Raw genomic sequence first — 15,602 nt, 5'->3', positions numbered from 1 at the left:
TTCATTTCCTTGAGGATGGGGATCATGTCTACTAACTCTCTTGTCCTCTCCTAAGCACTTAGTATCTTAGTATTGTTCTCTGCATAAAGTGCTCAATAAATACTATTGATTTCATCCTATTAATAAACAACTCTTTTCTAGAGGAATCACATCTTTTTTATAGTGATATATTTTTGTGTGATTTAAGGGTTTGGTTTTTTCCTCACTTTATTAAATTTTTTATTTTGTTGTAATATATTTCAGGGCATGCTGTAGAATGCATTTAGAAAAATTAGTAACTAGCCATTTTTGCAAAATATTGTTTTGTAATCTAGGTTTGAACTCTGTTGTGATTTTTATTTGCTACTCCAAATTCTGCCTCTTGTATCAGTGTACATTTCAGTACCATGTCTGTAATTTATGTATTTTGGAGTCTGTCTCCCTCTCTAGACAGTGAGCTTGGTGGGAAGGGAATGTGTCTCTTTATTACTATAAAGTACTCTTCCAAGTCCTTAATACAGTGCTCTGCACACAGTAAGCACTTAATAAATATGATTGAATGAAAAAATGAATGAGTATCAGGCTCTAGTGAGATTTCTGCATAAATTTATCCATGTGTTAGAGTCTGGTTTAGTAATTTTGAATTAGCGAGCAAATGCTGCATCTAGGAGGCTATTTTCTTTTATTAGACACCAAATTTTCAAAGCCAGTTTTCAAATTTTCTCAATAATGAAATGGAATGTCTGAAATATTAATAAGGAAAAAAGGCTTATGAGTTCAAACATAGTTATTCAGTTCCTAAAGTGTTCTGCCATCGTAATATTTTCCTAAAATAAAAAAGTGGAAAATGCTATATTATTACTAGTCTGGGAGTTTCACTTCTCTGTGCTTCACTTCCCTCATGTAAAGTAGGGATTAAGACTGTGAGTCCTATGTGGGACAGGTATTGTTTCCAACCCAATTATCTTGTATCTACCCCAGACTTAGCACAGTGCTTGGCACATAGTAAGTACTTAATATCACAATTATTATCATTATCATTTATCATGTAAACCTGATTATTTTAAAAGCACACAGACCATTAAAATACTTTTGAAATGTTTTGTACCATCTTAGCATTCACAGAACAAAGCTTAATTTGGAAATAGGGCTGTGAATTTCACTTTTGGCTCCACATGGCTAAATTTCCCATGAGAAAGTGCTTTGGTCGCAAGTCATAAAAGAAAATGTTTGAAATCCATGTGGATAATGGTTTCATTTAAACATGCAAAGATATTGAAATCATTATAAGCATATTTTGCTTTCTATTACAAAAGTGGTTGTTTTTCCAATAAATGCAGTCCTGCTAGGGTAGCCAAAGATGCATTTGATAAACAATAATTGAGGTAATTTCATTTATGAAAAAATAGTTTGAATTAATTCAAGAAAGCTGAAATGTCAAGGCAACTTTCTGTTCTTGATATTTTTTGTAACAAAATTTAAAAATATATCTAAAGGAAAGCATCAGTTTCTTTTGGAAAAAATCATACTGAAAAAATAGTGCAAATTCTCAAATGGTCTGAGAGCATCATTACCTGGGCATTACATGATAACCGTGTGATTTAGTGCAACTGGTGATTTAATGAAGTGCTTTCAGGACTTTCAATCATTAAATTAGAACACTGGAAACTCAAACTGTCATTAGTTGAGGGCCACCATTATTCATTCATTCTGTCAATCGTATTTATTTAGCGCTTACTGTGTATGACCTCATTTATGAAAGGTTGGTGAACTCCAGTACACTAGGCTTTGAATGTATGTCCAAAGGTTCTTTTTGAGTACTGTGTACATCTCTGAAAGCATTAACTACTGGAGCCTACCTCATTTTGTATTGTGTTTTCAAACCTTTGGGGAAGTTGGGTGGCCATTTGACTACTTTTAAGCTAGTCTGTCCTTTTCCCAGTACAGCATCCCTTCACCATGGCTCTGCCTCCAAATCCCTTGGCTCAGAAGTGGCATTCATTATCACAGGGGCCTGGGAGGTAACACAATAGCTCTGGAGCAAGGGGTGAGGTCAGAGATCCCCCCTTTAGAAACACCTTCATCCAGGCTAACTGTACGGTCATCAGCACACTGGCCCTTGTGGTTTCAGTATCACTACATTCCCAGCATGTGCTTAGAGAAACAGCATGGCATAGTGGATACAGCATGGCCTGGAAGTTAGAAGGTCGTGGGTTATAATTCCGGCTCTACCATTTGTCTGCTCTGTGACCTTGGGCAAGTTACTTCACTTCTCTGTGCCTCAAATTACCTCATCTGTAAAATAGGGATTGAGACTCTAAGCCCCACGCCGGACAGTGGCTGTCCCACCTGATTTGCTTGTAACCACCCCAGCACTTCATACAGTGCCTGGTGCATTGCAAGCGCTTAACAAATACCATAATTATTATCATTATTATTATTTTAGGACTGTCCATGACCATACTATTTAGTAGAAAGATTGATTTCATACTGCATCCTACAGGTCCAACCACCTTTAGCATCTGCACATTTCCAAACAAAAGCAGGGGAGAGTGTCTAAGAGGAATCAACAAGTGATGCAGAGATGCACTGAGCATACATACCTATAGAGAATGGGCTTCCCTGAGGGGAATTGTTGGGAGAACTGGACTACCAGAGGGCTGGGGTTGGAGTAGGAGCAGAGGAGATGGGTTGGAGAGAGGAAGAGAAAACTGGGGAGGCAGGAGGGTCGAAGCCAGTCAGGGAGCTTAGAGCCATTGGACAAGTTGGGAGACAGAAGAGAAGCAGAGAGTCCAGAAGAGAGCCCAGATGTGAAAAGAACAGGGGCAGAAGCAGGAACTATTTCGGGATTAGGGACATTAAAGGAGCCAGTGATGAGCGACAGGGGAGAGACTAGGAAGGGACAGCAGGTGCAGCCTGTGTACACGTACACCGTTCACATGTGACTCGGTAAGACAAAACTGTCCTTGCACTGTTTCTCCAAACTTCCACTGCAGTGGTTGTAAGCTCATTATAGGCAGGGAATGTGTCTACCAACTCTGTTGTAATGTACCATCCCAAGTGCCTAGTACAGAGAAGCAGGATGTCTTGTGGATAGAGCACGAGCCTGGGAGTCAGAAGGTCATGGGTTCTAATCTGGACTCTGCCACTTGTCTGCTGTGTGACCTTGGGCAAGTCACTGCATTTCTCTGGGCCTCAATTCCCTCATCTGTAAAATGGGGATTAAGACTTTGAGCCCCATGTGGGACAGGAACTGTGTCCAAGCAGATTGGCTTGTATTCCCCTCAGTGCATAGTACAGTGCCTGGATCATAGAAAGCACACAACAAATACCACAATTATTATTACTATTATTACAGTGCTCTGCACACAATAATAAGTTCTCAATTAATATGATTGAGAAGCAGCATGGCCCAGTGGATAGAGCACAGGCCTGAGAGAAGGACCTGGCTTCTAATTCTGGCTCTGCCTCTCATTTGCTGTGTGACCTTGGGTGAGTCACTTAACTTCTCTGTGCCTTATTTACCTCATCTGCAAAATGGAGATTAAAACTGAGAGCTCTATGTAGGACAGGAACTGTGTCCAGATATCCAAGTGCTTAGTACAGCGCCTGGCATTTATTAAGCTTATTGTGGGCAGGGAATGTTTCTGTTTATTGTTGCACTGTATTGTCCCAAGCACTTAGTACAGTGCTCTGGACATAGTAAGCACTCAATAAGTATGATTGAATTAAACACTTAAATACCATAAAAAAGAGTTACTTTTTTATATATCCCCCCCACCCCAGAGAAAAAAAACACTGACCATATCCTGAGGGATGTGATAAAGGAAATAGATAATCTACTGCAAATAATACCTTCCCCCTGGCAAAAAGACAGTACCGTAATTGAATCCCAGAATGTTTGTGATGCCTTTATTTCTGCCGGTTCCTTTCTGGCTGTGGCAGATGAAAAGATTTGTTAGCTTCTGCCAGCCTTTCAACTGCCAGTTCCCAATAGACAGAAGGGAGCCAGTGGGAACCAGGTGGAAGAGTTTTGCGTTGCAACTCAATGCACAGTGAAAGTCAGTTGGCTGCAGTTTTTCTATGGAATATTTATACTGGGCTGTTTCCTTGTCAGACTTTAGACCGGCTCCGCTTGTGGGGCTCCTGTTGATTTCCATGAAGGAACTGTGGGCTTGGAACATCTCCATGGAACTTTAGGTCAAGTCAATCAATAATCATATTTATTGAGCACTTACTATGTGCAGACCACTGTACTAAGAAGTTGAGAAGGTAGAACCAAATCAGCAGACACTTTCCCTGGCCATAACAAGGTTGCAGTCTATAAAGGGAGAATAGGAATGAGAATAGGAACCTAAATTTGTCTTCCTAGTTGTCTGGTTGACTTTAAATTCCTAGAAACTGAATGTGTCATGTCATAAATATGGAGCATATTAGTTATGTATCCTACAGTGGCTTGATATATGACGCACACTAGAATTCCTTTACCATCTCCAACTTTCCATAGAACTGTGACCATCCTTACCTGTGTTTGTATTCAACACACTACTTTGGTGTGGTGTTGCTGTTTTTTCTGTTCCTTTTTCACAGAGATTTTATTTTGGCCTACTAATGGCAGTCACTTATCCCAGGGTCTCTCATCACATTTCACACACTGATCCTTAATGGCAGGTGTTAACTTCCTTGCACTTCATGTGAATGGGTTGAATAACCCCATAAAGAGACAGAATGTCCTGGCATATAAAAGGAGGGAGAGTAGGATGCCTCTTTGGATTCAAGACACATTTGTCACCAAGTGAACCTTGTGAACTGAGAAAGAAGTGGGGATTGGGGGGCGGGGAGGGAACGTGGGTGGCTGAAGAGAGGGAGGAGTCAACAGCTAGTAGCACATGAAGCTAATGACATCAGTGGTATTTATTTTGTGCTTACTATGTACAGAACAGTGTACTAAGTGTTTGGAAGAGTACAATGCAACGTAATTGGCAGACCTGTTACATGCCACCCGGTGAACTAGTAGCAGACTAGAAGTCAGGCCTGCTGTTTCTGATGTCCCATAGTTGTTGATCCTGTTGATTTTTTGTATTGATTTCTTGGAGGCCCATTTTGATATTCTCTATCAAATTTAACCTCAGGAAAATCAGCTGAGGAAATTTGTTCTGTATACAGTACCTTTGCCATATCTTTTGGGGATCAAGGATCCAATTTGAGTTGGATCATTCTAAATTGAGCCGTGCTCTTACAGGACATTGATGTCTTGGGGAACTTCCAGGCTGAGGACAGGATTACCACCAGTCATTGATTTTTCTCAAGTAGTAAATATATTTATCTACATATAGATATAGATATTCTTCTAGAGGTTTGTTTCTTGGTAAAAATAATAATAATGGCATTTGTTAAGCGCTTACAATGTGCAAAGCACTGTTCTAAGCCCTGGGGAGAATACAAGGTGATCAGATTGTCCCACTTGGGGCTCACAGTCTTAATCCTCAATTTACAGATGAGAGAACTGAGGCACAGGTAAATTAAGTGGTTTGCCCGAAGTCACACAGCTGACAAGCAGCCGAGTTGGGATTTGAACCCATGACCTCTGACTCCCAAGCCCGGGCTCTCTCCACTGAGCCACGCTGCTTCTCGTATAACAGCATAATGTAGTCCTTGACACAATTGGTAGCATTAACTCTTCTCTCTGAGGAGTAATTAGTCTCCTACTTGATACAGAATAGTCATAGTCTGTTTAGTTAGCCCTGGTTGGAAATACATCTGAAAGAAACTGAAGACCTTCACCTTTTAAGATATACAGTTAGGAAAAGCACCCTGAATAGAGTGAATAGAGCACGGTCCTAGAAGTCAGAAGGTCATGGGTTCTAATTCTGGCTCCGCCACCTGTCAGCTGTGTGGCCTCGGGCAAGTCACTTCACTTCTTTTTGCTTGTGTTACCTCATCTGTAAAATGGGAATTAGGATTGTGAGCCCAATATGAGACAGGGGCTGTGTTCAACCCAATTTGCTTGTGTTTACCCCAGTGCTTAGAATAGTGCCTGGCACATAGTAAGTACTTAACAAATACCACCATTAATATCATTATTAGTAGGGAGTTTGTTGGTTTTATTTTGAAAATTAGATGTAAATACCAGAACCATAATTTAATAGGAGGAAAGATAGAGATGACTTTAAACTTGCAAGGTGGGAGGCAGAGTAGTAACAGAGAGGGTACTGGACCAGATCTTTGTTCTCTGCTTGCTTTTAGCCAGTGGTACTCAAGTGTAGCTTTTAATCAGCCTGGGCCTCAGTTTCCCTACCTATAAAATGGGAGTGGCAGCATCTGCCACTACCTAAGGGAAAGAAGGGTGTAAAGATATTTATGAAGATTCAGTATAATTTCAAGAGGTAGTTAATACAAAAGAACTCTTTTAGCTCTCTTCAAATTTTGCAGGATTATTTGAGAGTTATTGTGGGGACCTGTTAATAGGCAGCTTTGCCTCTGACAGTTTCCAACCGGTGATTTTAAGCTGGAACAAAATGAAAACAGAGAATGTAAAGGAGAACGGAAGAAGTATTTAGGTCCTTTTCCAGTCCAGTAGGCATGTGGTTGATTCTTCAAAGCTGCAAGGGGCTGACTCAGTGATCCTGAGTCATAACTGTAGGTCCATAAGGCTACAGGTTATATAGCCTTGGGCAAGTGTTAAGCTTTCTATATCTCCACTTCCCAGTAAAAAAAATAGGGCTCATAGTAATTGGAACTTTACTGAGTTGTTCAGCACTTTGAAAATATGAATAACAGAAATACGCATTTCTACCCAACTAAAGCTGCACCCACTCATCTAGAGGTCTTCAGAGAGCATTGTAAGATATTTGTTTCTGCTTTAAAACTCCTGGCGTGATCATCTCTAGCAAAGTCTGCTGGCAGAAATCCAATTAACATTAAAAACTGAAGAGTTTACTGTAATTTTGAACCAGGGAAATGAGGTTACTCCTGTGTGAAAGAAAGGTTTGCATTAGTTCTGAGGCCATTTAAATTGTCTTGTTGTTTCCTTAAATACCCTCTGGACCTTTCTTGAAATACTTAGAAATAGTCTAATAGCCAATTCAGTGGCTTTGATTATTACATAGCAGACTTCCAGTAAATGTGGCTTTTATCATATTTCTAGATAGGAACAAAAACTTTGCTGACAGGTTTTCTAAGCCCCAGTAAATGTTCCCGCAAGTCGGTGGAAGGAGTAAATGGAAATGGTGTCCAGATATTTTTGACCTGTCAAGGTGCTCATGACAGAAATACCACCTATATTGTATCCAAAATTTAATCCCCAGGTAGTCCACCTACTTCACTTGAGAAATGGCTAAATGAATTTCAGATGAGGGGAAGGACTGAAGCCCAGGCTGATAAGGAAGGTCATTTAGAAAAGTCTTTTTCAGTCCCCAGACCAATAGCTGACACTGAAGAACACCAATGGCACAGATCATAGCATCTGTCACTGCTGGATTGAACTAATGGCCCATCCATCTGGCCCCAACAGTGGCAACTGAATATTTGGAGAAGTACTGTGTTTATTTCCCTCCTTGAAATACATGGTAACGGTTCAGAACTTCCACCTAAATACCGTAAATTTTTCATCTACCCATTATGGAGTCTTGCTAATGAATTTATCCAAATTCTACTTGAGCCTATCAGTGATTTCAGTCTGCTCAATTCCACGGGACAACAAATTTCACAAGTTTTCAAGCTACCGTGTACAGAAATGTTTCTTTTTTTATTTGAGCCACTCACCTTCAAGATTCAAACGATGACCTTCCATCATGTTGTTGTGGTATTTGGGAGCAATTCCAGCTTTACCTTGCTCACACCCATCTGGATTTTGCAAACTTTAAACACATTCTCTCTGTTTTTCTAGACTGGAGTACTAATATATTATCCCTGTGGGTGAAATTCTCTAGCTTCCTGACTGTCTTGGTTTCTCATCTCAAGCATTTCCAGCTATGACTAAACACAGGCAACATAGCAACCATTTGTTTGCTTATCATACTTAAAAGACATTAATTGCCTTGGTGTCATAAATGATAATAATAATAATAATCATATTTGTTAAGCATTTACTCTGTGCCAGGCAGTGTTCTAAGCGCTGGGGTAGGTACAGGATAATCAGGTTGGACATAGTCCCTGTCCCACACAAGGCTCTCAGTCGTACTCCTCATTTTACAGATGAGGAAATTGAGGCCCAGTGAAATGACTGACCTAGGGTCACACAAACAAGAGTCAGGATTAGAACCCAGGTCCTCCTGACTCCCAGGCCCATGCTCTATCCACTAGGCCAAACTGCTTCTCTAGCCACAGCAAACTGAGGAAACACCAGTGGAAGCAGAGTTCAATGAGGAAACTTGAAATAGTGTCGTCAGATCCTTTAACACTCTTTGCGCACTATAGTGTAATTAGTTTATCCATTATTTTGATATTTGATCCTCTCATTACTCAGAAACCTGAAAAGTTTTCAATAAAATACACAATGTAAGTAGAATCAAGTGGAACTGATTTGGGCTCTATATTGAGTACTTCAAGTTCATACTAATCTAATTTCCCACTGACAATCTGGTAAACGATGTCCAAGTCAGTATTTTATGAACTCCCTTCCCCACCCCGTCCCCTGTTTGTTTTTTCAATTTTGTGTGTAATTTTAAGGATGTGATCACAGGAGCTAGTAGGGTGCTAACCTAAATGGTTTTGGTCTATCATTCTATATAGCTAAAATAGTTGTGATTTGTGCCTGAATCATACCAGAAAAAGTGTATATTCTTCTCTGGGAGTAAGAGGACGTAAATTCTAATCCTGGTTTTGCCATTTGTATGCTGTGTGACCTTGGACAGTTCACAATTTCTGTGCACCTCAGTTCCCTCATCTGCAAAATGGAGATTCAATTCTTGTTCTCCCTCCTACTTAGACCATGAGCCCCACGTACGACTCGATTATCTTGTATTTACCTGGGCACATAATACAGTGCTTAACCCATAATAAAGACTTAACAAATACTACAATTATTATGTGTCAAGGGAACCAGGTGGATAACGATTATGACAATTTTGTTATAACACAACATCTCCCCCTCTGTTTATCAGGAGGAAATTATCCATATTCGTGCATTGTACTTTCCCAAGCATCCAGTACAGTATTCCGCACATAGAAACTGCTCACTAAATAAGAGTGAGTGATTAATTAATTGACCTAGAAGTTAAAAGTCCTTGCTTCTGTGTTAGATTTGTGATAAGATCATATAACCCTGTTGCTACTGGTATAACCTCTGGACAGCAGCTTTGCTGGAGTAAGCAATCCAGGGAAGGGCATAGTTGGGATGTTAATTATCTCTACGCTCCTGAAAGGTCTTGGAATTGGCACCTTCCTGGTTTAGAGAAGGATGGAATCAAACCCAGTGGACAACTATGTACCACTCCACATTTCTGAATAAGAGTCCTGGCCCTGAAAAAATTATCAGAGTGGATCCAATAAAATTCAAATGGAAAAGTTGAATGGACTCCTTTTATTTCATTGGAGTGTAAACTCCTTAAGGACTGGAACTTTGACTAGGGATTCATCTCAATGTTTGCTGCAGAATGTTACCCAAACTTGGGGCTCAAAAATCACTATGGGTGATCTGATTTACTTGAACTAAATGTGCATTGCAGCCAGTTTCTTTATGGAAGCCGATCCTCTCACTGATCCCTAGAATAGCTGAACCATCCTTATGAAGTACCTCAGTTTTTCATAGGAAACACTGAACTCTTGTCTTATGAAAAGTAGAAAAGTGATACTCAGTTACTGTCTCTCCAGGAGGTAGGTGGAAAATAAAATGAACCAAATCAACCTTCCTGGCTGACAGACTTACTCTCCATGATAAGCCCGAGAGGCAGTTTATAAGTCTACATAATTTCAGGAGGAAATAGTTGTAAATGAGTGAATAGTACACCAGGATGAATCCAAATTTATATTTCCAGAGACAGGTCAAATTCCATTTGCTGACTTCCCAGGGTAGGGCACAATCTGGGGCTAATATAATCACTTACGTCTCTATTCTAATGACCAAAAGACATTGATTGGACAAATGCTGATGAAGTAAGAGGTCATATTCTCCTTGACATATATAAATGTGTTCATACTAAGTTATATCCTGTAGGTCATGATACTCCTCCGGATTTTGAGGGGAATCTAGGTGATGGATTCTGAAAGTAGAGCTCATTATTTTGAATTGAGTTTATTATATTCAGAGGGAAATTTGATACTTGAGCTCTCATATAATAGCCAACTGCTTCTTAAGTCTTTTCTTAGTGAGGGACAGATATCTTCAAGCAAGGAAGACGAATAGCCTAAAACCAAAAGCTTTATGTTCAATCATCAGTGACCCCCCATCACTGTATCCCAAAATCAACGCATCAAAAACTTCAACCTTTTCAGTTAGGAGAAGTCAGTTTGTGGATTGTATTAGGCCTAGAATTAAGACTGGTGATTGGATTGAGGCAAATTGGGTCTTCAGGGTAAGATTTAGGATTAGATGTTGGGTTGGTATGTTTTGTCAGTTCTTGAATGTCAGTGAGTAAATATTGGGTGATGGATTTATCCATGACTGTCTTGTAAGCATTTATTTTCTACCAGTCTTTCGACATCTGTCAAGAAACAAATGTGATTTAACTTGAGCTTATTTTCACTCAATGCAATGCTTATCTCCATAGTTCACACATCATATTGTGAGAGACTAATCGAACTACTTTAGTATCCTATGTGTCTTAGTCTTCACATGATCTCTGAGTCACTCCTGTCCTTTGAGCACCTCCATATATCTGACTCCTGTTTGCTAGATTGGTCAGGATGCCTTACCCTCAGTTTGGAAAATGAGGGGATAAGGGACACAATCTGTCTCTCTTTAAATCTTCTCTTTACAAACCTTTTAAGACCCCAGATATTTTGTAAGTGATTCTGGGCAATCTTCACTGTGCACTACTCTCCATCTTCAAAGCCATCGTAAAATCACATCTTTTCCAAGAGGCCTTCCCTGGCTAAGCCCTCATTACCCCTACTCATTCTGTACTAAGTGCTTGGGAGAGTACAATACAGCAGAATACAACAGGCACATTCCCTGCCCATAATGAGCTTACAGTCTAGAGGGGGAGACAGACATTAATATGAGTAATATGTACCTAAGTGCTGTGGGCTGGGAGGGAGAAGGGAATGGAAAAAGAGGAAATGAGAGTTTAGGGAAGGCTTCTTGGGGGAGATGTGCCTTCAATAAGACTTGATGGTGGAGAGAGTAATTATCTCAGATTTGAAAAGGGAAGGTTTTGCAGGCCAGAAGCAAGGTATGGACAAGAGGTCAACAGTGAGATAGCTGACATTGAGATACTGTGAGTAGGTTTGCATTAGCAAAGCAAACTATGCAGGCTGGGTTGTAGTAGGAGAGTATTGAGGTGAGGTATGAGAGGGCAAGGCAGTTGAGTTATTTAAAGCTAATGGTAAGGCGGTTCTGTTTGATGTGTGTATGTGGTTGGGCAACTACTGGAAGTTCTCGAGGAGTAGGGAAACATGAAATGAATGTTTTTCTAGAAAAATGATCTGGACAGCAGAGTGAAGTATGGTGTGGAGTGGGAAGTGACAGGAGGCAGGGAGGTCATCAAGGAGACATACAGTAATCATGGTAGGATAGGATAAACGCTTGGATTAACATGGTAGAAGCTTGGATGGAGAGGAAAGGATGGATTTTAATGATGGGAAGGTTGTACCGACAAGATTTAGTGATAGATTGAGGATGTTTATTGAGTGAGAGAGACGAGACAAGGAAAATGCCAAGGTTACGGGCTTGCAAGACAGGAAGGATGGTGGTGCTGTCTACAGTGATGGGAAAGTCAAGGGGAGCACAGGGTTTGGGTAGGAAGATAAGAAGTTCTGTTTTGGATATATTAAGTGTGAAGTGATGGCAGGACATTCAAGTAGAGATGTCTTGAAGGCAGGAGGAAATGAAAGGCTCCAAATAGTGAGAGAGATCAGGTCTGGAGAAGTACCTTTGGGAATCATCTGCATAGAGGAGGTAGTTGAAGCCACGTACGTGAATTTGTACTCCAAGGGAATAGGTCTAGATGGAGAATAAAAGGGGACCCAGAACTGAAACTTGAGAGATATCCATAGTTAGGGGAGGGGGCAGAGGAGGAGCTTGTGAAAGAGACTGAGACTGAGTGGCCAGAGGTATAGAAGGAGAACCAGGAAAGGAGGACAATGATAGAGAACCAGGAGAGGACAGTGTTAGTGAATCTGAGGTTGGATCATGTTTCCAGAAGAGGTCAACAGAGTAGAAGGCAGTTAAGACGTAGAGGAGGATTTAGGTGGAGTAGAGTCCATTGGATTTGATAGGAAGGAGATCATTTGTGACCTTTGAGAGGTTGGTTTCTGTAGCATAAAGGGGATGGAAGCCAGATAGGAGGGGGATAAGGAGAGAATTGGAGGAGAGGAACTTTAATAATTATAGTAATAATGTTGGTATTTGTTAAGCGCTTACTATGTGCAGAGCACTGTTCTAAGCGCTGGGGTAGACATAGGGGAATCAGGTTGTCCCACATGGGGCTCACAGTCTTAATCTCCATTTTACAGATGAGGTAACTGAGGCCCAGAGAAGTTAAGTGACTTGCCCACAGTCACACAGCTGACAAGTGGCCAAGCCGGGATTCGAACTCATGACCTCTGACTCCAAAGCCCGTGCTCTTTCCACTGAGCCACGCTGCTTCTCTAGACAGCAGGTGTAAACAACTCACTCAATGAGTATGAAGGGGAGTGGTAGGAGGGAGAAGGGGTGATAGCTGGGAGCAGTGGGGTCAAGGGAGGGTATTCTTTTTTAGATTTGGAGATACATGAGCATGTTATAAGCAATGAGGAAGAAACCATTAGGGAACAAACAGTTGAAGATGGTGGTCAGGGAAGGAAGAAGGGAGGAGGTAAGTGTTTTTTTTTACCATGTGAAGGGATGGGGTCACATTTGAGAGTGTGAGTCCGTTGTTGGGTAGGGATTGTCTCTGTTGCTGAAATGTATTCTCCAAGCCCTTAATACAGTGCTGTGCACACAGTAAGTGCTCAATAAATACAAATGAATTAATGTGCAGATGAAGGGAGTGGGTTTTGAGAGAAGGCAGATCTGCTCTTGAGTTGCTGCTGCGAAGGATGGGAGAGTTGAAGGAGGGCAGGAGGAGAGAGGGACTGAAGAGGAGCAGGGGAGATTTTAGGGAGATTATGCCTGATATTTTCAATTTTCTCAATAAAGTAGGTAGCCAGGTTATTTGGGGAAAGGGAGAGGGTAGGCACGGGGATAGGTGGTTTGAGGAGGGTGTTAAAATTCTGGTATACCTGTGAAGGTAATGGGCATGGGTCTCATTAAGGCTGGTGAAGTAATGCTGCAGGGCAGAATTAAAACATGCTCTCCCTTCTGCATTGCTTGTGCACTTGGTTAAGTACCTTATAAGCACTTGATATTCACCCCACTCTCAGCCTTATGGTTCTTATGTACACATCTTAAACTCCACATTTGCCCCATCTGTATTTATTTCAAACTGTCTCCTCCTTGAGACTTTAAACTCCTTATGGGCAGGAATTGTGTCTATCAACTCTATTGTATTGTACTTTCCCGAGCACTCAGTACCACCAGTTGATTTGCAACTTTGCTTCCCATTTCTTGGGATCTTCTGGCCTATGACTTAGTTGTCAGAAAGATAGCACTGGCACCATTCCCCAAATGTACCACATGTACAAAGATAGGAGTAAGTGTTTAGATTCACACACTGGCTTTATTGGTAATTATCTGGAACCTTTCTTCATTAGAAACAGCAGCCTTGATCATGTAGAACGTTTGACTGACACATCTTTCCAGATAGACCAGTTGTCAGCATTGAGTCACCTCAAAAGGCATTCAGACATTTCCCAAGCGCCTGATGGATAAGATGAACGTTTTGTACATTTCCAGAGGGAGAATAGTGAGCAGGAGTATCTCTATTCTGGTCTTCACCCTTCCCCCTAATGATGTGTCAACAAATCCCAGAAAATCTTCCACTCCATCATCATCATGATCGTCAGTATGTGTGGAGCAACTACCGTGTGCCAAGAACCATACTAGATATGTAGAGGACCTTCAGAAGAAATGTATAACACGATTTCTGCCCTCAAGGAGACAAGATGGCATAAACTGATGAATAAACCATTGTTAAAATAGCGTGGAAGGATTTGGCCTTGCTCCTTGAGAGCAGGGACTGTGCCTTTCTCTGGTTTCTGTGGTATGTTCCCAAGTGCCTAGTACAGTGTTTTGCTCAGAATAGGTACTCTGTGAATGTTGTGAATGATGACAGTGTATATAATTTGTCCCTACCAATTGGACCGCACTGGCATACAGCAGTCTGTTTCTCCCCCGCAATTTTTTCCATGGTGGAGTTATGTGCTTTCTCTGTTATTCACATGCTTGCTTCAGAGAAACATTTCTGTGGCAAAAAGCTAAGTGAAGCTGGTTAACTCTTATGGGGAAAAGATGTTCTATTTTTTAATCTCATGAATGAAAACTGATATTTTATACTGATTATTTTTTGTTTCCAACATCAACATGATTTTTTTTTTTTTGTAAATGGTAGCGCCTAGCTCTGAAATAACACTTGCTTCCATTTCATGCTAAAAAGTAGAAACACATTTCTTCTGGGAAACAGTTGTAGGAACAGTGGCAGGCAAGTTGGGAGTATGGGACCCACAGGTCTATTTTTTAATAGGTTTCTAAATTTTAACTTGGCTCATTAGGAAACCACAGCTACTGGTAGCAGTATTTGCTGAAGCCTAACTAGCTGCTTTTTCTCAGTAGAATAAGGCCGATGGTTGATTCAACAATCACTGCTGAGATTTCAACTTTTTGCTGTGCTGCTTCCTGCTCTAACAGGTCTATGGAAATGCAGGACCTAGCAAGCCCTCATTCTCTTGTTGGAAGTAGTGATACTCCCGGTAGCTCCAAACTGGATAAATCTAATCTCAGCAACACATCAGTTACCACAAATGGAACAGGAGGTAAGTTGATTGCCCAGAGGATGCACAGAATATAAATTCTAATGATTTATTTTAATCTAGTGAATTAGGGTTCTGAATAACTGAATAAAAAAACTTTATTAATATAATGCATCTAGAGGGTGTCCTAGAATATATTTAGTTGATGGATACCATATTACTTAATTTGGGTCATTTTTCTCCTCCTCGGTGTGATCTTTGAACTGGAAATACTCAGAGTTGAAAATATCACCTACTGAGAGTCAAATCTTTGTCGACCACCATCATGATTCTGTTTTTGAAATCTGCTCTTTAGCATTTCCCCAGAAGTTGAGTAATTGTGGTTACAGTTGATCATTTACACCAGGAACAGAGAACAAATTGCCAATTGTGGGTGCCATATGGGAAATAATGACATACCAATCAGCTCCTGAATTGTAATAGACTATTAATGAACTGGCCTCATCAGTTTATGGAATGATTGTTTAGAGTAGGCAAAATTTAAAACACTTGTACGCCTGCTGTATTTATTTTTCCAAGGGCATGATTAATGTTTACTTGTCAGGAAGGGCATACCATTATACCGTACTGTACGT

General features: G+C 40.7%; 1 protein-coding gene across 6 annotated transcripts in view; it reads left to right on the top strand.

Annotated features, from left to right (window-relative positions):
* EYA4 (EYA transcriptional coactivator and phosphatase 4) overlaps positions 1–15,602 on the top strand; it is a 232,144-nt gene that overhangs the window by 142,555 nt on the left and 73,987 nt on the right. For 5 of the 6 annotated variants that reach the window (XM_039911180.1, XM_029082981.2, XM_039911178.1 and 2 more), the window contains one exon: positions 14,906–15,030. The exons of the other annotated variant lie outside the window; for it this stretch is intronic. In XM_039911180.1, coding sequence (XP_039767114.1) covers positions 14,906–15,030 — 125 coding nt within the window. The remainder of the gene's footprint in view (positions 1–14,905; positions 15,031–15,602) is intronic. 6 annotated transcript variants of the gene reach the window in all.

This window comes from Ornithorhynchus anatinus, chromosome 2 (assembly GCF_004115215.2).
Source record: "Ornithorhynchus anatinus isolate Pmale09 chromosome 2, mOrnAna1.pri.v4, whole genome shotgun sequence".
Lineage (NCBI taxonomy): Eukaryota > Metazoa > Chordata > Mammalia > Monotremata > Ornithorhynchidae > Ornithorhynchus > Ornithorhynchus anatinus.
Note: the sequence above shows the minus strand (reverse complement) of the source record. Positions and strands in the feature narration are given on the sequence as shown.